This window comes from Dryobates pubescens, chromosome 20, assembly GCF_014839835.1.
Source record: "Dryobates pubescens isolate bDryPub1 chromosome 20, bDryPub1.pri, whole genome shotgun sequence".
Taxonomy (NCBI): domain Eukaryota; kingdom Metazoa; phylum Chordata; class Aves; order Piciformes; family Picidae; genus Dryobates; species Dryobates pubescens.
The window spans coordinates 1,726,282-1,747,197 of NC_071631.1; the positions used below are offsets into that span (position 1 = coordinate 1,726,282).

General features: G+C 62.2%; 1 protein-coding gene across 1 annotated transcript; it reads left to right on the top strand.

Moving 5' to 3' along the window:
* The first annotated feature begins 340 nt into the window (after nt 1-340).
* On the top strand, nt 341-19,435 carry TRIT1 (tRNA isopentenyltransferase 1). The gene is made up of 11 exons (XM_054170431.1): nt 341-583; nt 6,982-7,122; nt 7,517-7,615; nt 7,816-7,964; nt 9,826-9,968; nt 10,544-10,655; nt 11,177-11,289; nt 12,097-12,174; nt 15,047-15,156; nt 15,423-15,540; nt 18,810-19,435. Exons 1-11 carry the CDS (start codon nt 407-409, stop codon nt 19,007-19,009), a joined length of 1,440 nt encoding a protein of 479 aa, XP_054026406.1. The 5' UTR covers nt 341-406; the 3' UTR covers nt 19,010-19,435.
* Nucleotides 19,436-20,916: the final 1,481 nt, after the last annotated feature.

Below are 20,916 nucleotides of genomic sequence, written 5' to 3' on the forward strand. Positions count from 1 at the left end.
CAACGAGCCCCTCTCTGTTGCTATGGCAGCAGCCCCGCTCCTCAGCCTCCTGCCCCGTTGCTATGGCAACAGCATCCTTCCCACCCCGACCTACACCCACCCCACCCCCCCAACCAAAAAAGTTAGCGGGGGGCAGAACCCCACTCGCGGACACGATTCGGGTGTGGGTGGTTCTGTAGGCAGGGGGTGCCTGGGGGACCCCAAATGGGGCAGGGGCCAGGGATGGAGCCAGGGCTGGGGGGACAGTCCGGAGCCCAGGGCAAGGGGAGGGACCAGGGCTGGGGATAGGAACCCCCCCGGCAGAGGGACGCTGGGCCCGGGGCCCGGCCCCGGCCCCGCCGCGGGTGGCCCCGGCCCCGTCCCGGGCTCCGGCCCCGGCCCGCCCCCGTCCCGCCCGCCCGTCCCCATGGCAGCGGCGGGGCCGGGCCGGGCGATGGCTGCGGCCGCGCTGCGCTTCGGCCGGGCCTCGCCGCGGCCCCCGCTGGTCGTGATCCTGGGAGCTACCGGCACCGGCAAGTCGGCGCTGGCGCTGCAGCTGGGGCAGCGGCTCGGCGGAGAGATCATCAGCGCCGACTCCATGCAGGTACGGCCGGGCCCGGGCCCCGCCGCGCCGAGGGAGGCCTGCCCGGGGCTCGGGGGGGCCGGAGCGGGGCTCGGGGGGGCCGGAGCGGGGCGCGGGGGAGGCCGGAGCGGGGCGCGGGGGGAGGCCGGAGCGGGGCGCGGGGGGAGGCCGGAGCGGGGCGCGGGGGAGGCCGGAGCGGGGCGCGGGGGGAGGCCGGAGCGGGGCGCCGGGGGAGGCCGGAGCGGGGCTCGGGGGGGGGAGGAGGGCGCCGGAGCGGGGCCCAGGAGCCGGTGGCCAGCGGCGCCGCGCTCGAGCACCGCAGCCAGGCCTGAGGGAAACCGGAGCCGGGCCTGGAGCCCGGGGAGCTGAAGAGCCAGGCCCGGAGAAGGCCGCGGCCGGGGCTAGGGACGGGGAAGGCCGCGGCTGGGCCCGGGGAAGGCTGGAGCCGGGCTTGGGATCCCTGTTGGGGCTCCGGGCCCGGCCCGGGGTGCCGGGAGCTGGCCTGGCCTGGCCTGGTCCTGCCGCCAGCCGCTGTGGGGGGCTGCAGGCTGCATGCCCCCGGGGGACCCCAGCCCCCGCGGCTGAGGGACTGCGGGGAAGAGCCCCGGGGACAGGTCCTGCCTGCTGGTTGTGCTCCTGTCCCGGCGTCCCTGCTTTGGAGCGAGTGGGGTCAGCCTCCCCTCCTGCTCTTGGGGGGCTGTTGGCAGGGAACAAGGCAGCACTGCCAAAGCTCCAGCGATGAATTCAGCCTTTGCCATCCCGATGAATTCACCTTTGGGAAGGAAACCAAAGCAAGAGTGCTTTAGTTTTAACCTACAGAAAGCTATGTGGAGGTGCAAGGAGCAATTAACTGAAGGAGCACGGCAGAAAGAATTAATCAGTAGTAAGTGACACCCAGGATGGCTTCTGCTGAGGTGGATCTGCTGCCATGGACAACTGCAAGGAAGTTTCTCCTCACGCTGAGGCTGAAATTTCTGTGTTCCAGGTTGTGTTAGCTGAAGGTCAGCACTCTGCTCCCTCCTCAGTCACCAGCAAAGGGACAGCAATGAGAGATGGGAGAGATATTGCAGATGATATTTGCTGCTTGCTGTGACAGTCTCTGTGGTCTCCTCTCTTATTGCAGGTGGCAGCGTGGAATGCATTGGTTGCACAGGCAGGGTCAATAAACACCAAGGGGCCTTGCCTCCTGGGTTTTTCCGTGGTCCTAATTGTGTCCAGCTACCAGAGCTTTGTCACAAGATGTAGATCTCAGCCACCACAGGGATTTTGTTATTGTTTAGCAGAATGCTTTCCTCCCTAATCAACGCTTCCACTGTTCTTTAATGCCTGAACTCTCTGTCAGGTTTAATGTTTAACCTATTTATTGCACTTCTGAAGAAGCTATTTTCTGCCTTTTGTGCTGCTCATGGATTGATTCTCACTGTCCTGCAGCCACCTCCTGCTTTCCTGTAGGAGACTTCTGATGCTGGTTGGTTGTCTCCTAGAGAGCTGAAAGTGAAAGCTTCCTCTTCTGAATTTGGAGCAAGCAATCAGAAAGCTTTGTATTTATGGAATGCTTTCCTTAAGCTCTGGAGGTCTGAGTGTTGGAGGTCTGAGCAGGATTGGCAACAAGAAGCTTTGCCCAGCACTGTCTGGCTGTGGTTCTCCAGGTGCTGGGAGCCACCAGGCACTGCTGGTGTTGTGAGCTCCCTAAAGAAGGACTGGGGAGTCCGTCTTGCTCTCCTTGGGCCCAAGGTGGGGCTCCTGTGGGTTGGTTTTCTCTGCTCTCTGGGCTGAGGTGGCCTTTGGGAGGCTGCTGTTTAGTTTCCAACGTGAGTTACTCTGCTCTAGTGCCTGCAGTAGAAATGTCTCTGAGCAGGGCTTGGGCAGTGTGGTTTTACTACTCCTGACCCTCCTGATCTAGGCAAGCCCTGCAGCTTTGGTGTGGTTATTCATGCCTGTTGGGGCACTGTGAGTGCTGAGGTTCTCTGACCTCGTGGTGACCACCAGCCCGGCGTACAACAGCCTTTGAACCACAGAATGGGTTGGAAGGAACCTTAAAGATCATCCGCTTCCAACCCCCTGCCATGGACAGGGATATTTCCTGTTGGCCCAGGTTGCTCAGGGCCCCATCCAAGCTGGCTTTGAACACTTCCAGGCTTGGAGCCTCCACAGCTTCTCTGGGCAGCCATGCACATGGTGACTGCGCTGTACGTACAGCGAGTGCAGCGTAGAATCATCGAGGCTGGACAAGACCTCTGAGATCAGGAGGAAAGACCTGTGAGATCAGGAGGAAAGACCTGTGAGATGACTGGCTTGGGCAGCCCTGTGAGCAGGAGGTTCCTGCCGCACCCTGAGCTCTGCAGACGTGGCTGGAGCCGAGCGGCAGGCTGCTGGTGGATGTTCTGAAGCCTGGATTTTGTGCTCTGGTTGTTTCAGGTCCCACTATGGGAATGCAGGCGCTGGGAGGACTCTGGCTGCAGGCACCCAATGGCATCTGGGCTTTGAGTGGCTCTTGTCCTCCTTTCCTTTTAATCTCATTCTAGCGTGACTGTGGAGCGAGAGCCCGGCAGCTCTGCTGCTTTATCCCGGCGGGCAGCCGTGCTGGCGGCGAGGCCTCTCGGGGCGGCGGGGCGGGGGAGCCCTGGCCGCCTGAAGGCAGAGCCTGGAGCAGCTCCCGTCTGCGCCTCCCCCACCACGCTCCACTAACCCCCGTGCCCTGCTTAGGCGGCCGCGGCCAGCCAACTGGGGCTGCTTTCTCGCTGGCTTTGTTCCCGTGCAGTATTCTCTCCCCTCTGCCGCGCAGAGCTGGCTCCGGTGTCGGCGGGGAAGAGTCGCTGGGTTTTAAACCTCCCCATTGCTCATTCTCGGACTGACAGCTGCCAGCGACCCAGCCGCCCTCAGCTCCCTCTTGTCCATTCATCCCCGTGTCCTGTGTGGGCTCTGTGGAGCTCTGACAAATGCTGGCAGTGTTTTGGGCAGCTGCTGGAGCTGCAGCCGGGCTGGGGAAGGGGCCAGGGAGCCCCCAGGCCCACCTGTTCCTGCACACAGGCACCCCTCTATCTTCAGGACGTTTTAGTCATGGCCCTTGAGTCACTGTGGTCAAATTACAGATTTAGCTGCTGCCTGCCCGCAGCTCAGGGGCTCTGCTTAATCTGATGGCCTCTTAATCTTTCTTTTGTCCTTTCTGTTGACGTTTGTCATCCCAGTGAGGTTCCTTTAGGAGTAAGTCATTCCCCGGAGTGAAGCCAGTCCTCTTCATTCCTGCTTGGGCAGTGAGCCCCGGGGCCAGCTTGCTGAAGGGCTCTCAGTCCTGATGCCACTCTCCCTTCTGGATGTCACCCTTGGAGGGGGCAATGCAGTCCTTCTCCAGAGCCCGGTGGAGCACACTGGGGACGTGTGCTGGTTACTGTGTCAGGTCAGGACAGCTCGGGTGCCTTGGCTGACATCCTTCTTGTGGCAGGAGAGTGAGAGAGTGAGTCGTGCACCCCAGCTTGGTTTGGGGTCCTGCATGCCCCTCTCCAGCTGGGAGATCCCTTGGCCCCTGTGAAACTGTCATGCTTCTCCCAGCTGTAGGTGGCTTGGATGTGTTCGAGGTCCCTGTGCTGTGTGTGTCACCTTTGCAGCTGTGCTCCCTGCAGGAGGACAGAGTGACAGAGGGGCAGAGTTGGGCTTTGTGCATGAAGCTGGTGGCAGAGTGAGGGTTGGGGAGAGCCCCTCCTCCCCAGGCCGCGGGCTGAGGGTCCTCACCGTTTCCTGAGGATCCACACACTGCTTGCTCGTGTCTCCTGCCTCAGTTTCCCCACCCTTTTGGGAGGGCAGGCAGCGCTGCCCTTCCAGCCCAGCCCTGCGAGCTGTGGGACCGACCTGCCCCGGGGGTTTCAGCCGCAGAGGTGGGAGGACGCCGTCAAGGCTAAGCATCTTTAGTCCCCGGCTTGGACTCGATGTCTCGGAGGCCCTGCTGCTCCGGGCTGCTCGCTAATCTGTTTTGGGGCCTTAGAAAGCAACAAAGGCTTATCTGAGCTGCCTGCTGAAAATAGACACAGCGGCGGGAGGACGGCTGGGAGCGAGGCCCTGCCGACAGCCAGCTGGTGGAAACCTTCTCCGGGCTTTGCTGGGCGTGTGTAAAAGGCTGCCTTTGTTTCCTGCCGGCCCACACACTGACACCACATTCCTCCTCTTGTTGCCAGATTATTTGGGGAGGCTCTTGCTGTTTAATCTGCAGGAGAACCTTGGGGGACTGCAGCTGGAGCTGTAAATCCCAGCCCTGCCCGCGCAGGGCAGCCGCAGCTCCCGGCTGCCTGCCCATCTCTCTGCCAGCCCCTCGCTGCTGACTGTGATTTCAGGCAGATGAGGGGGAGCTGGAGGAGCTGAAGGTCTGGACTGGCCCTTGCAAGGGAGGGGAGAAGGCACCGAGCCAAAACTCGATGAATTCAAAGGCTTTTCGGTGCCGACTGGGGGCCTGCGTTGAATGGTGCTGGGTAATGGGAGGGAATCAATAGGCTGCAGCCAGCCACGGGGCATGTTGGCAGGGAGCTGCCTCTTGGGCCTCTCCTCCTGTCTGCTCACCATCCCCTGGGGCCAGCTGGCTTTCTGCGGGGCAGAAAGGAAGAGCATTTGGTTGCCCTCCTGCTCCCCCCTCGTTTCCTACCCCCAGGGCAAGCCTTTTGCTGCTGAGGGACCGGAGCTGGAGCAGGAGCCGGCCCTGGCCCTCGCCGTCCCAGCAGCAAGTGCAAGAGTTAAGCAAGCCAGGGAGTGTCTGCCAGGCTGCAGCCGGTTCAGCTGCCCCAGCAGCTCGCATGACTGCTCCAGGCAGGGATCAGATCGGGCTTCCCTGCTCCACTAACCTCCCATCGTCCCTTCTGCCTGTGGGTCACCTCAGTGTCACCTTGTCCTTCTGTCTGGGACCAGGGGAGGCAGTGGGAGGAGGCTGTGCTGCAGCCGGAGGCTTGGCAGCCTCTCAGAGGGGATTAGAGGGAAATTGGTTTCGGGAGGTCTGGCCCTCTGGCTGGGGTAGTTTCTGGGTGATGGAGGAGGAAATGAGCACAGCCATTTCTCCAGCCCTTTCTTCTGCCAGCCCAGTTGGAGACTGCTCCAAGCAGGAAGGTGCTGAGAGCTGAACAAATCCTCCCTGTGACCGTGGCCTGAAGCAGAGCCTTACCCCCAGCTGGCATGGAGGGTGCTTGGTCCTTGGCATGGTGCAGAGCTGTGCTGGGCAGAAAGGCTTCATGTGCCCCACTGTGACCATGTGCCTGCTGCCACCACCCTTAGGCTGTGGATCCCTTCTCTGACTCCTGTTTGCAGCCCTGCAAAGCCTTGCAGCACCCACTGACAGTCATGCCCAGGGCAGTTCTAGAGCACAGGGGCGACTCATGCTGAGGAGGGCTGTGAGGAAAGAGTCATTTTCCCTTCTCCTGGGTGAAAGAGAACTTTTATCTGCGAGGGCTTTGCTCAGGGGACCCAGCCCAGCCATGGGGACAGGACACCAAGCTTGAGGCAGCCCTGCCTGGGTCCGTGGGCTGGGCTGTGGCTGCTGCTTTCTGCAGCCTGGAGGGTGGGTTTGGGCCGTGGCTCAGGTGCCTGCTGCTGGCATCCAAGGGTGCCTTGGCTTTTCACCAAGACTGCTCCCAAGGGGGTGGTTTGGGTGGCTTTTCTTCCTGCTCTGCTTTTAGCTGTCAGGCTGATGGAAGATGCCCCTCAGAGCAGTGAGATGCTGCTGGTTGCACTGACCAGTGCCTCCTGGCACCTTGCTACAGTGCCCCTTCTCTCCTGGGGTCACTGACTTGCACCCATGCCTTTTGCTGCCCTCTGTGCCTGTCTGGCTCAGAAGGAGCAGGTTTTGATGCCAGGCTTTTAAGCTGTGCATGAGCTGAGGCAGTTGGTGTGTGCTTAGGAGGCTCCCTGAAGCTGCATGTTGCATCCAGAGAGATGCTGGTGTGTTGCTGAAAGCAGTGATCCTCGTCCCCAGATGGGTGGAGAGGGATGTTTGGAGAGGGGCACACCTGAGGTTTGAGCTGCAAGGGCAGCAGGTGAGGAGAAGGCAGCTTGGAGGCAGCTGCCCTGGTTGTGGCAGAGCTCTGGGCTGGGCTGGCTGTGCTGACCCGGCCGTGACAGCGCTCACTGAACCTTTCCATCCCTAACCACAGGGCTCCATCGGAGCAGGCAGGCAGTGGTGAGCTGTTGGGCTCAGGGTGCACCTCTCCTGGGCAGGAACAAACAGCAGAGAGAGGCAGCTTGGCCCTGGCAGGAGCAGGTGTTGGCAGGGCTCCTGCTGCCTCGCCTGAGCTGGGCTTGTGCCTGTGCTGCTCCTCCAGAGACCAGGAGGGGCTCAGAGGGGTGATGGGGCAGAGAGTGGCTGTGCTTGGGGGAAGGAGCAGCAGGCAGTGGGGGTTTTGTGGGACACAGGGGTGAGCCATAGGCTCTTCTCTTCTCTTCCCCAGGTGTACAAGGGTTTGGACATCATCACCAACAAGGTTTCTCCCCAGGAGCAGCGTCTGTGCAGGCACCACATGATCAGCTTCGTGGATCCCCTTGTCTCCAACTACACCGTGGTGGATTTCAGAGACAAGGCTGTGGCTCTGATATCCTTTCACTGCAGCCTGCCTGGCCAAGCAGATAGGGACTTCCCCCCTCCCCAGCCAGGCCTGCAAGAGGGATCAGTGTTTGCATCAGCCTTGGGCTCTCCACACTGCAACTAACTCCAGTTTTCAGAGGATGCTGCAGGAGAGTGGGGCTTGGAGCTTCTCTTACCCAGCTGCTGCTAAGAGCTGCTGCTCCTTAGGGCTGGGTGGGGAAGCAGCAGTGCTGAGCCCCAGGCATTGCCCTCCCTGAGGGCACAGGGACATCTCTAACCCTGTCCTGCAGCCTCACTGGCTCTCTGGGGCTGGGAGAGTGGAGTCTGTGCCCCACACTTCTGCTCCCCACAGCCCTCCCTCCCAGCCACACAGCTCTGCTTACGCTCCCTGACCGTAGCACATTGAAGATATCTTTGCCCGAGACAAGATCCCAATTGTTGTGGGAGGAACCAACTACTACATCGAGTCCTTGCTCTGGAAGGTCCTCATCAACACCAAGGTACCTTTGGGGGCAGTGGGAAAGGCTGAGCCCCACCTTCAGGGCAGGATTCCTGCCACTGAGTGTGGTCCTCCCCAAGCCAGAGTGGGCAAAGAGAAGCAGAAGTCCCCTGGTCAGCTGCTGGGGCTGGGGGGGTCTTGTTTGTGCTGGGCCTTGCACATGGCTGAGTGGCTCGCCTCAGGCTGTCTTGTGCCCCACAGGAGAAAGCCACCACGGCCCCTGGGCCAGGCAGGGACAGGAAGGTGGAGCTGGAGCAGCTGGACGGTGTGGAGCTCCATCGCCGCCTCAGCCAGGTGGACCCAGAGATGGCAGCCAGGCTGCACCCTCACGACAGGCGCAAGCTGGCCAGGTGAGCTTGGGCTGCTGGGGGCAGGAGGGGCCAGGGCCCTGCCCCCCTTCCCGAGGCCGCTGTGTGCCTGGCAGCGCGGCCGGCCGGGCTCTGCCGCCCCCGGGGAACGCTGCCGGCCGGGCTCTGCCGCCCCGGGATCGCTGCCGGCCGGGCTCTGCCGCCCCGGGATCGCTGCCGGCCGGGCTCTGCCGCCCCGGGATCGCTGCCGGCCGGCCGGGCTCTGCCGCCCCGGGATCGCTGCCGGCCGGGCTCTGCCGCCCCCGGGGAACGCTGCCGGCCGGCCGGGCTCTGCCGCCCCCGGGATCGCTGCCGGCCGGCCGGGCTCTGCCGCCCCGGGCTCGCTGCCGGCCGGGCTCTGCCGCCCCCGGGGAACGCTGCCGGCCGGGCTCTGCCGCCCCCGGGATCGCTGCCGGCCGGGCTCTGCCGCCCCCGGGATCGCTGCCGGCCGGGCTCTGCCGCCCCGGGATCGCGGCTGGCCGGGCTCTGCCGCCCCGGGATCGCTGCCGGCCGGGCTCTGCCGCCCCGGGATCGCTGCCGGCCGGGCTCTGCCGCCCCGGGATCGCTGCCGGCCGGGCTCTGCCGCCCCGGGATCGCTGCCGGCCGGGCTCTGCCGCCCCGGGATCGCTGCCGGCCGGGCTCTGCCGCCCCGGGCTCGCTGCCGGCCGGGCTCTGCCGCCCCCGGGGAACGCTGCCGGCCGGCCGGGCTCTGCCGCCCCCGGGATCGCTGCCGGCCGGGCTCTGCCGCCCCCGGGGAACGCTGCTGGCCGGGCTCTGCCGCCCCCGGGGAACGCTGCCGGCCGGGCTCTGCCGCCCCCGGGGAACGCTGCCGGCCGGCCGGGCTCTGCCGCCCCCGGGATCGCTGCCGGCCGGGCTCTGCCGCCCCCGGGGAACGCTGCCGGCCGGCCGGGCTCTGCCGCCCCCGGGATCGCTGCCGGCCGGGCTCTGCCGCCCCGGGATCGCTGCCGGCCGGCCGGGCTCTGCCGCCCCGGGATCGCTGCCGGCCGGCCGGGCTCTGCCGCCCCGGGGGGCGCTGCCGGCCAGGTTCTCCCACCCCGGCTAGGTGCTCCTAGCCCCTTAGCAAACTGCATGGAGAACCTGGGGAGGGGATCTGAGACCTTTGGCCGCTCAGCTCCCAGCCTGAGCTGCCTTTGGGGTGCAGGCCAGCTCCTGGCTCCTGCACTCTGGGGCTGCTCCTGCACTCTGGGGCTGCTCCTGCACTCTGGGGCTGCTCCTGCTGCCGTGCCCCAGCAGCAGGGTTTATCTGGAGCTATTTAAAGAGCAAGCTGCTGTGCTGGCTGAGTAACATAGCTGAGCTCTGTGGGAGCAGCAGGGTAGCAAGACCAGGCTTGCTGCTCTGGCAGGCCCAGCCCAGCCGAGCCCTGGCCCGGGGGGAGCAGAGCTCAACGCCCACCCCATTCGCACGGTGCAGGGGGATGGAGCACCCAGCACAGCTTCCTCCCCCTCCCTGCCTGGGCTGGGCTGCTGGTAAATTCTTCACAGCAGCAGCAGCAGCACCACTGGCCCCTTCCCTGCAGCTCTGCCTCGCTGCACAGAGCAGGGCTGGAGCCAGAACCTTGTCCCCTGCAGGGCTTGTCCCAGTGCCAGGCAGGAGTGGGTGGCTGTGCTCTGGGCTCCTTGGGTGCCATCACTCTGCTCTGCACTGCATTGCACCCCCGGGGACCTGGGTGTGCTTGGGATGCTGGGCAGGGGAGGGGAGCAGAAACCTGCCCTCCCCCCACATGAGAGGCTTGGATCACAGCGAGTGTCTGCGGTTCCCTTTGCAGGAGCCCCCAGGGCTGCTGGGGAGATGGGAAAGCTGCCCCTCACCCAGCCTCTCAGCCCTGTCTGTCTCTGCTTACAGGAGCCTCCAAGTGTTTGAAGAGACTGGGATCCCTCACAGTGAAATCTTGCACCAGCAGCAGGCAGAGGAAGGTGGGGGGCCCTTAGGTGGGCCCCTGAAGTACCCACATTGCTGCATCTTGTGGCTGCATGCAGAGCAGGCAGGTGAGGGTGGGCTCCTGGCTGGCTGAGCACGAGGCAGGGTTAGGGCTGGCTCCCTGCTCCTGCCCCCAGCCTCCTCCCTGACGAGGCAGTGGTTCCTCTGGCTGCAGTGGGGGTGACAGAGGCTTGCTCCCCTCGCCTGCTGGGCTCTGCCTTCCACAGCTGGGTCGGGAGGCTGGCAGTGCCAGACCTGGTCCTGGCACCTTGTCCAGCTGTGGGTGGCTCGAGGGCACAGCTCTCTACAACTGCCTGAAAGGAGGTTGTAGAGAGGCTGCTGCTGGTCTCTTCTCCCAGGTAGTTAGTGATGGAACAAGAGGGAATGGCCTCAAGCTGCCACTGGGTAGGTTTAGACTGGACAGCAGGAAACACTTCTTCCCAGCAGGAGTGGTCAGGCACTGGGATGAGCTGCCCGGGGCGGGTGGAGCCACCAAGCCTGGAGGTGGTTAGAGGTGGTGTGGATGTGGTGCTCGGGGCTGAGCCTTGCAGAGGAGGGTTGTCAGCTGGCCTTGGTGATCCCGAGGGGCCTTTCCAACCTGGCTGTTGCTGTGGTCCTGATGCTGTGTCCTGCCCTCTGGCAGCCCTGGACCGGTGCCTGGAGCGGCGGGTGGACGAGATGGTGGCCGCGGGGCTGCTGCGGGAGCTGCAGGACTTCCACCGCCGCTACAACCAGCAGAAGGTGGCCGAGGAGCGGTGGGTGCAAGGCAGCTGCCCCCTGCCCCCGCCCCCTGCCCCACCCCCTGCCCCCACCCCCTGCTGGACCCTGCCCCACGGCTCCCTCCCCCGGCGGCAGCTCCGGGCGCCGCTGCTCCTCTGGCAGGGCCGGCAGGGGGGGTGGGTGCTGCCTCTGGGGGAAGGCCTTCAGCAGAGAGGTCTGCACCAGCCAGCACCTCCCAGCCTCCCCTTCCAGAACCCACAGAGCAAAGGCCCCGGTGGGTCTCAGTGTTGAATTCATCTGGCCTGGGCTGTGCCATTTCCCCTCAGCAGCCATCCCTTGGTGCTGCCTCAGTGCTCGCACAGCAAAGCTGCTGTGGGCTGGTACCAAATGCACCACTCTGTGTCCTGCCTGTGCCTGGCTGGGCTTGTCCCCTGAGGCCATGGGCTTGTGGCCCCTGGGGGGGTCCCTGCAGGGTGAGACCAAGAGACCTCAGCTATTTTGGGGAGGGTGGGGAAGGAGGAGGAAAGGGCCTTGACCTCTGCCCCATGTTCTTCAGGCAGGATTACCAGCATGGCATCTTCCAGTCCATTGGCTTCAAGGAGTTCCATGAGTACCTTGTCACTGAGGGGAACTGCTCACCTGAGACCAGTGCCCTGCTGCTGCAGAAAGGTGGGAGGAGCACCCTGTGTGCCCTGAGCAGCTCCAGGGGGCACTGCATGGTGGTCTGAACCAGGCTCAAACCCTGGGCTGGGTCTTGCTGGGGTTGAGCTGCATCTTTCTCTCTGCATCTTTCACTTCTTCCAGCCCAGGGGGGCAGAGAGCCCTTTTCTAGTGCTTGGAGAGACTCTCTGAGCACACCCAGAGCAGTTCCTCCCTTCCTCCAGGCCTCCTTGCAAGAGGGAGCACAGCATGACTTGGGATCTGGAGCTGGCCCACTGGTGGTGGGATCCCAGCTGGGGCGTGAGAGCTGTGGAGAACAGGGCTGGAAAGAAGGAATGAAGCAGAGCCCAGTGTTTGGTGCAGCAGCAGGGTAGTGGGAAGGGATCTGGGGATCTGGTGGATCACAGCAGGATGGCATTTGTCATTCTGGGCTGACTGTGGAGGAGAGAGCTGCTGCTCTGCTGCTCAGCACCGAGGAGGTCCCAGGCAGAGCCAGGCTGTGTTGAGGAGGCTTCAGCATGGAGGGGAGGTGGAAGCTGAGGCAACAGAGATGATAAAAGGCTTGACAACAGAGCTGGTGCAGAAGGGACTACTTGTGTCTGCTCAGGAGGTGATGAGGCAGGGAGCTGCTGAGTCTGAGTCAACACTGAAAGGCTGTGCAGTGGTGAACCATCCTCTGGGCCTGGGGTCCTGGGCTCTCTTTGTGCAGGGAATACTCAGTTGGGTGTTAGGAGAACAGTGCAGCCCCTGAGCAGCTTTGTCCTACCTGATAAAGTAAAGCCAGGGCTTGACTTTCCCCCTCCCTGTGCCTCTCAGGGATCCAGGCCCTCAAGCAGGTGACCAAGAGGTACGCTCGGAGGCAGAACAAATGGGTCCGGAACCGCTTCCTGAAGCGTGAGTCCTCTCTTCCCTCCTTGCCTCACCCTCCCTCTCCTCCCCTCCCAGCCCTGCTCCCAGCTCAAGGGAGCAGAGTGGAGCTTCTGCAGCTTCTCAGCAGATGATCCTCCCCAGGTTCTTCCTGCTGGCCCAGCCTGCCCTGTGCCTGCAGGTGCTTGCTGCCGGCCACAGGCGCCCAGGGTCCCCATCCGCACAGGAGGCTCTGCCCTGCTGCCTCCCCACAGGCTGCAGAGCAGCTCTTTGCTTCCCCCTGAGACAGCCCAGGAGGTACTGCCTGTGCTTGCCTTGCTCACAGCCTCTCTGCCCAGGGAGGCAGCTCCTTGTCACTGCTCCCCCTGTGCCGCTCTTGAAGGGAGATCCTCCCAACCAAACTGCCCTCAGCTTGGTTAATGCTGCAGGGGAACACAGGGAGCAAAGGCACAGCCAGGTGCTGGGCAGCAGGAGATGGTGGTGGCCACAGTGTCATAGCCACAGGATAGTTCTGAGTGGAAGAGACCTTTCAGGTCATCAGCCATGAGCCCAGCACTGCCAGGGCACCACTGACCCATGGCCCTCAGCACCACAGCTCCATGGCCTTGACACCCCTCCAGGGATGGAGACTCCAGCACTGCCCTGGGCAGCCTGGGCCAGGCCTTGGCAACCCCTCTGGGGAAGAAATTGTTCCTCATGTCCAACCTAAATCTTCCCTGGGGCAGCTTTAGGCTGTTTCCTCTTGTCCTGTCACTTGTACTTGGGGGGAGAGACCAAGCCCCACCTGGCTCCAGCCTCCTTTCAAGGAGTTGTAGAGAGCCAGGAGGTCTCCCCTCAGGCTCCAGGCTGAACACCCCCAGTTCCCTCAGCTGCTCCTCCCTAGCCCTGTTCTCCAGCCCCTTCACTGGACCTGCCCCAGCCCCTCAATGTCCATCTTGGGGTGGGGGCCCCCAAAGCTGAACCCAGTATGTGGGATGCAGCATCCCTGCAGCCTGTCCTGCTGAGGGGCTGCAGGAGAGGGGGCCCAGCACAATCCCTCTCCCCAGGCACCCCCTCATGCTCCCTGCCCAGGGTGCAAAGCCCAGCTGGCAGCTGCCCTCCAGGTTAGGAGCAGGATCCTGCTGGCTGCTCTAAGCCTGGGCCACGCTCACCACCACGGTGGCAGGGAGCCAGCAGGACTTCCCCATCCCAGCCCCAGCCTTGGAGCAGGGCCAGCAGCAGCAGCTGGGAGCCAGGCACTTGTTGAAAGGTGCTTGGTAGGGGCAAAACAACAATAATGCAGTGGGGGGGAGGAAAAAAAGGAACCACCAAAGAAAAAGGGAAAAAAAAGAGGCAGGGAGAAAGTGGACTCAAAGGCTGGGCTTTGGGTGAGGTGCAAGAGCTGTCTTGGAGCCATGTGCTTGGTGGCTGCTTCTCACCTTTCTGGTGGCAGGTGTGCTGCAGAGCAGCCCTGTGGGCAGCTTGCTTGTGGTTACAGCAATAAAAAGCAGCACCTGCTGGGCCCTGGCACAGGGCAGCCTCAGAGGCTTTGTCCCAGCAGGGCTCTCTGTGCCCTGTGTCTGCAGGCAGGTGAGCAGGAGGCAGTGGGCACTCTGATTGCAGCTGGGCTGCAGTGGGCACCTGGTGCCCTCCTGCCAGGCTGGGGGTGGCTTTGAATCAGAGAGAGAGGGTTGGGTGGGAAGGGGACTTTGAAGCTCATCCAGTCCAAGCCTCCCTCCTGTGCAGGCAGCAGCAGCTAGAGCAGGCTGCTCAGAGCCCCAACCAGCCTGGCCTGGGCAGGGCCCAGGGATGTGGCACCTCCCAGCTCTCTGGGCAGCCTGGGCCAGGGTCTCACCACCCTCAGTGTAAGAAACTTCTGCCTTCTCTGCAGTCTGAGTCTCCCTCTTCCAGTTCAGACCATCCCCTTCCCCTTGCCCTGTCACCACAGCCCTGCTCCAAAGTCTGTCCCCAGCTTTCTGCTCAGCCCTTGAAAGGCCACCAGGAGGTCTCCCTGGATCCTTCTCTTCTCCAGGCTGCCCAAGGCCAACCCTCTCAGCCTGGCCTCACAGCAGAGGGCTTCCAGCCCCCTCAGCATGGCTGTGGCCTCCTCTGGCCCTGCTCCAGCAGGTCCCTGTCTGTGCTGAGGGCTCCAGAGCTGCCCCAGCACTGCAGGGGAGGCCTGAGCAGAGCAGAGGGGCAGAATCCTCTCCCTCACCCTTGTGGCCACAATCCTTTTGTTGCAGCCCAGGATGCAGTTGGCTTCTGAGCTGTGAGTGCACATGAAACTTGGCAAGCTGAGGCTTTAGTGAAGCCCCTCCTGCTGTGGCCCCTTGCTGTGAGCCAGGAGCCCCTGCAGCCACAGGAGGAATCCCAGCTCAGAGGGGGAGCCTCATCCAGCCTCCATGCCTGCATCTCCCATGTAAGCTTTCTCTGGTGGCTTCATGCCTGGATCTAGCTTTGGGTTTGATCCTCTGCAGCCTCCTGTGGCCCCTGGCTGTGCTAAGTGTCTGTTGTGGTGGGCTGTGGGCACGCTGGGGTTCCACAGTGCTGTCCTGAAGGCAGGCAGGCAGCCATGGAGGTGCTTGCTGGAGCTCTTAGGTGTTCTTCTTTGCTTGGGTGGTTGTGTCCCCCAGGCTGAAGCCTTTGGTGGTTTTTGGCTCTGGGAAGGCTGCTGTGGTTTGCTTCTGAATGACAAGCAGATAGGAGAGGGCAGATCCCCCTGCTGAGTGTAGCCCCATGGGTGCTGACACTTCCAGCCCTGCAGGTGTTTGCAGCCAGGCTGGAGGTGGCTGTGAGCAGCCTGCTGTGGTGTGAGCTGCCCCTGCCCATGGCAGGGGCTTGGAGCTGGCTGAGCCTTGAGCTCCTTCCAGCCCTGGGGACGTCCTGGTGGTGACCTCCCTCCTTTTCTGTGTGCCTGCAGGACCTGGGCCCAACGTGCCCCCAGTGTATGGCCTGGAGGTGTCTGACCCCTCAAGGTGGGAGGAGGATGTGCTGAAACCTGCTCTGGAGATTGTGGAGAGCTTCATCCAGGTACTGGGGAGCTGGAGCTCAGATGTGAGCCATGGCTGGGGGCCCAGCTCCTTGGCAGCCTCCAGGCCTTGGCACTTAGTGTCCTGAGCAGGAGGGGCTGGGGGCTGCTGCCTGAGGGGAGCACTAATGCTGCTGCTGGAACTCCACTTGCCTGGCAGGGCAGAACTGCAGCACTGTCCTGCTTTGGCAGGTTCTTGTCCCAGAGGGGACACAGGCAGGCAGGGTTTGGTGGTGGGGAGCAACTGGAGCCTTGGTTTCCTCCCCAGGGCCGCGAGCCCCCGGCGCAGCCTGTGCGGATGGAGCAGGAGCCCGAGGAGGACAAACGGAGGCCTCACCTCTGTGAGCTCTGCAGCAGGCTCATCATTGGGGACAGGGAGTGGGCAGGTAGGGGCTGGGAATGGGCAGAGGGGAGGGCCTGGCATGGGCAGCAGCAAGCAGGGGGAGCCCAGGATGTTAGGGGGTTGGAAGGGACCCCAGGATGGTTGAGGCCGAGCCCCCTGCCGGGGCAGGACCGTGGAACCCAGCAGGAGCAGGGCAGTTGTGCTCCCGTGGCTGGGTGACCCTCAGCACGTGATCCTGGGCTGTCAGGGACTGTTTACAGCCCTGGGTGTGAGAGCAGCCATTTGCCAGCCCAGAGGGGTGCAGGAGCTGTGCCACAGCAGCCATCTGTCAGGCTTCCCCCCCTCGCCCAGTATGAGCACTGCCATGCTCTGCCCTCGTGCTGGACCTGGGCATCTCCTCAGCACATCAAGCCTCAGAGCTTGGCTGGCCAGGGCTGCTGGCCCTCCTCAGCACTTCAGAGCAGGCAGAAAGCAGAGGCCAGATCTCTTTCTTCTTCTGAGGTTTTTGTTGTGTTGTTCATGTTTTCAGTAGCTCCAGCGTGCTGCAGGGTCTCCTGTTGGCCTGGGGGCTGATGCAAAAGCAAAGCCAGGCTCTTCCTAGCTGTGGTGTTAATGGAAAGGGATTTTCTGTTGTCAATAGACTTACTTTAAGAGAGCTCAGCTGGAGTCAGATTAACTCAGTGAATTTCTCTCTGCTGTGAAGCTCATGCTGAGAAACAAACAAACCCAACCAGAAGCAGTGGAGAAGCTCCCACCTGCAGAGCTGGGCCTGGGAGGTCTCCCCTGTGCTGCCCAAGTGCAGTGTGCACAGCCACAATGCAAAGATGAAGTCCCCAGGTGGTTGGATTGAGACAAGTTGCTTATCCCTGGTGAGCTGAGAAACTGCTGGAAGCAAAGCTGGAAGCTGGCTCAGAGCAGGAAGCTGACTGCAGGGAGATCAGTTTGGAATTGTCATTTTTAGCAGCCTGGAGGTGCTTTGAAGGAGCTCAACCTCCTCCAGAGCTGGAGGGCTCTGAAAGCTCTCAGGGGGTTGTGCCATCCCTCCAGGTTCAGCAAGTTTTGTGACTGAGGGAGAGCTCCTCCAGACCCCCCCCAAAACACTCCAGCTGCACCTCCACCTCCTGGGGGATGCCATCCCAGGTTCTGGAGGTGCTGGCAGTACCTCCCTCAGCCCTGAGCAGCTGTTCTCTGCAGCCAGCTGAATTTGTTTCCTGGCCCCCAGAGGGTGGGAGGAAAAACCAGTGGTCCAGACCCTGGGTGCTGCCTAGGAGCTGCAAAGTCTGGAATCAGAGCATCAAGGAGGTTGGAAAAGACCTCAGAGATCATCAAGTCCAACCTAGGACCTAACCCCTCCTGACAACTCAACCATGGCTCCAAGGGCCACATCCAGGCCTTTCCTGAACACTTCCAGGGCTGGGGACTCCACCACCTCCCTGGGCAGCACATCCCAGTGGCTAACAACTCTCTCTGGGAAGAGCTTTCCCCTCACCTCCAGCCTAAACCTCCCCTGGCACAGCTTCAGACTGTGTCCTCTTGTTCTGGTGCTGCTTGCCTGAGTTTTCTGGGCCTCTCAGTTTGAGAAGGACATTGAGACTCTTGAAGATGTCCAGAGAAGGGCAAGGAGGCTGGGGAGAGGCCTTGAGCACAGCCCTGGGAGGAGAGGCTGAGGGAGCTGGGGTTGCTTAGCCTGCAGAAGAGGAGGCTCAGGGGAGACCTTCTTGCTCTCTGCAACTCCCTGCAGGGAGGTTGGAGCCAGGTGGGGGGTGGTCTCTCCTCCCAGGCACCCAGCACCAGAACAAGAGGACACAGTCTGAAGCTGTGCCAGGGGAGGTTTGGGCTGGAGGTGAGGAGGAAGTTCTTCCCAGAGAGAGTTGTTGAGGTCTGTGGTGACAGGTTAATTCGATCTCAGGTTGGACTTGGTGATCTCTGAGGTCTCTTCCACCCTTGGTGATACTGTGAGAAGGTCTCCCCAGCAGGGAGCTGGAAGCAGCAGTGGGAGCTGAGCTGCTCTGCAGCCTGCTCTGTGTTCTGCAGTCAGGTTAGGGAGGGGTCTGGGAACTGCTTCCCTGTACCCCATTAGCTTTGGAAGACTGGGAAATGTTGTTGGATTTGACCATCCTGATGGATCTGAGTGCTGCCTCCCTCAGCAGGCAGCACCACCTGCCTCCTCTCCCAGCCACTGGGAGCTCTGCTGTCAGCTTGTGCCTGGAGGAGGTGAGGCTTTATTTCAAGCTGAGGGTGACCCTTCCAGCACTGTGACAGAGCAGCAGCTCTGCCTTGTAATTCCATCCTTTGGCAGCAAAGGGATGGCTGGAAAGCACCTGAGGGCCTTGATTCACATGGCCCTGCTTAATTAAGGCCCTGCTTGAAGAGTTTGCTGCTTTAATTGCTGCTCTGATCTCCTGCAAACAGCAAAACCACCCTGCTAAGAAGGCTGCCTTGGTCTGGTTAGACACAGCACCTTCTGCCTAGGTAATGCCACTGCTGCAGGAGGTTTTGCTGCCCTTAGCTGTGTGATTTCAGACTGAAAAGCAGCTCCTGCTGTGCCCAGGACAAGCTGCAGCCTTGGCATCACACCTCTGAGCCCAGCCTGACTGCTGCTCAAGTGCTCTGGTAGCTGGAGGCATGGCTCTGGAGTGATGCAAGAGCTGAACTCTGCTGCAGGCTCTGTCCCCAGCTGCTCTGCAGATGCTCAGGGTATCCCCAGTGCTGTGGTGCAAGCATCTGGGCTTACAAATGATGCTGGCAGGGCTCCATGGGTGGTGGAGGGTTGCACAACCTCACCCACAGCCCAAGGTGTGCTGCTGCTGCTGCCTGGGTGCCACTCCTGCCTTTCTCCTGCCCTCCCAGCATCCTGCCTCAGCTGGCAGCAGCCTTGCTGGGAGAGCTGAGCCCTGATGCTCTGGAGCCTTCTGCATGTACAAAGCCAGGCTTTGTCCCTGGGTTCTCCTGCCCTGGAAGGGTTGCACACCCCTGAGCCCCAACAGTTTGGCCTAGAAGGGTGTTGAGAAATGGCCAGGGCAGGGCTTGGGATTCCCTTTTGTGTGGGAGGGAGGGAAGGGAGGGAGGGAGGGGAGGGTGCTCTGCACTGCGCAGGGAGAGGGCTGGGACATGGTGGTGTCCTCAGCCCTGCAGGTGTTCAGAAGCCATTGGGATGAGGAGCTTGGGGATGTGGTCTGAGAGCTGTGCAGAGGGAGATGTTAGGTTCTGGTTGGACCCCATGGGCTGGAGGCCTTTTCCAGCCAGGTGATTTCTCTGAGGCCCTTCTCCAGGTTCCCCAGCACTGAGTGCTCTGCTTGCCTCCCCCTCCAGCTCACACACGCTCCAGGTCCCACCTGCACCATCTGAAGAAGAGGAGGAAGCTGGAGGCCACCAGCCTTGCTGCAGAGACTCAGGGGGAGGAGGTGGAGACCTCTGGGGAGGACAGCAGCTTGCCTTTGCCCCAGGCTTGCAGAGCAGCTGGCCAAGGGGAGCAGCCAGGCTGCCACCTGCACAGCCAGGGAGCCACTTAGTCCTGGGTGGCCTTGAGCTGAGCCAGCTGAGGCACTCTCTTATTCTGGGGGGGTGTCTTAAGTGATGACCAAAGGCTGTGAGCTGCATCAGATCCTCTTCATGTGGCCTCATCATGCAGTGTTCCCATGGTGCCCCAGCCCTGCCTGGAAAGGGCTGGGCCCCAGGGCAAGGCTGCTGGGAGCCTCCTCCCATGCCAGGCCTTCCTTCCTGCCAGGGGCATGCAGCATTAGCCTTGGAATGGTTGAGCCAATCCTGCTGGCATGGGAACCTGTCCTTGTCAGAAGACAGAACCCACCCTGTGCTCCTCCAGCTGGGCCAGGAGTGCAGCTCCAGAGCTGGGGGGGCTCTCCCTGCCTCCATGAGGGAGAGGATCTGTTTTATTTTCCCTTTTGTATGGAAATAAAGTTGGAAGATGTCTGTGGCTTCCCCTCCCTGCTAACAGGCAGCATTTGCTTGCTCTCTCTTTCCACTTGGCTCAGGTTCCCTCCTCTGGGCACAGGGCAAGGATGTCCCAGCCTGGTTCCTTCTTCCAGTCACCTTTCCTGCAGCCTCTGAGGGAGCTGAGCAGATGTTCTCAGCTTGGTGGAGGCAGGCTGAGCCCTGTGCACAGAGCAGGTGCAGAAGGAGCTGGCACCTGTTAAGCAGGAACTTGGAATGATCTCATCAGAGGAGCCTGTCCTAGCTGGAGCTGAATTCCCAGGGGTTTACACTGTGGTTTGGCAGCAGGAGCTGGCCCCACATTTGAATCCCAGTTGCTGAGCAGCAAAATTCCTTGTGCCTTGTCTGCCAGGCACTTGTCTGCTCAGCCTTGTTCCTGGGGAATGCCAGCACTGTGCTGTGCCACCACACTTCCCAGCCTGCTCTGCTGGGTGCCACTGGGAGGGCCTTCTCCAGGGCATTGGGGAGTCTCCTGCCAGGCTGAGGGGGCTGGGGGTGTGCAGCATGGAGAGGAGAAGGCTCCAGGGGGACCTCAGAGCTGCCTGCCAGGACCTGAGGGGATCCTACAGGAAGGCTGCAGAGGGATTTTCCTGAGGGTGTCTGAGCCAGGCCAAGGGGGAAGGGTTTGGAGCTGAGGCAGAGCAGGGTGAGAGTGGAGCTGAGGAAGAAGCTCTTCAGCAGGAGGGAGCTGAGACTCTGGCACAGGCTGCCCAGGGAGGCTGTGGCTGCCTCCTGCCTGGGGATGCTCAAGGCCAGGCTGGATGAGGCCCTGAGCAGCTGAGTCTGGCTGAGAGCTGTCCCTGGGCATGGTGGGGAGGTTGGAGCAGAGGAGCTCTGAGCTCCCTTCCCACCTGAGCCATTCCAGGACTCTCCAGCCAGGCTGTTGTAGCATTTGTTGCTGATATGCTGAGTGTGGCCCTGTTGAGTCATCTCCCCAGGCCAGGCTGGGCCCATGGGGGCAGCTGTGGGAGTGAGGGGTGGGAGTTCTCTGCTCTGCCTGCTGGGTGCAGGCAGCAGCCCTTGCTGGCAGCAGTGGATTCCATCTCCCCAATGGGTTTAATATGAACTTTGTTACCCCACAGATCAATCTTACTCCCCTGCCACCAGAGCTGCCTCTCTGCTCACCAGCCTGCTCTGCCAGGGGCTCCTCAGCCTTCTCCCTGCTCCAGGTCACCCTCTGCCCTCTCCTGGGGCTAGCAGCTCCCAGCTGTCCCGGGAGAAGCTGGGGGTGGTGCTGGGGTCTGTGCCACTTGCTTTTGTCGATGCTGTGGCTGGACACAGGGAGGTGGAAGCTTGCCCTGATGCTGCCAGCAGCAAGCAGCAGGTGAGTTTGCTTTCTGAGAGGGGTGAGGAGCCTCAGGGAGGGAACAGCAGAGCCATGGCCAGCATCTCCTTGAGGCTTTGCTGCACCCCTGCTGCTCAGAGGGCCCCAGGCAGGGACTGGGATCGCGCTGCCGGCAGGGACCGC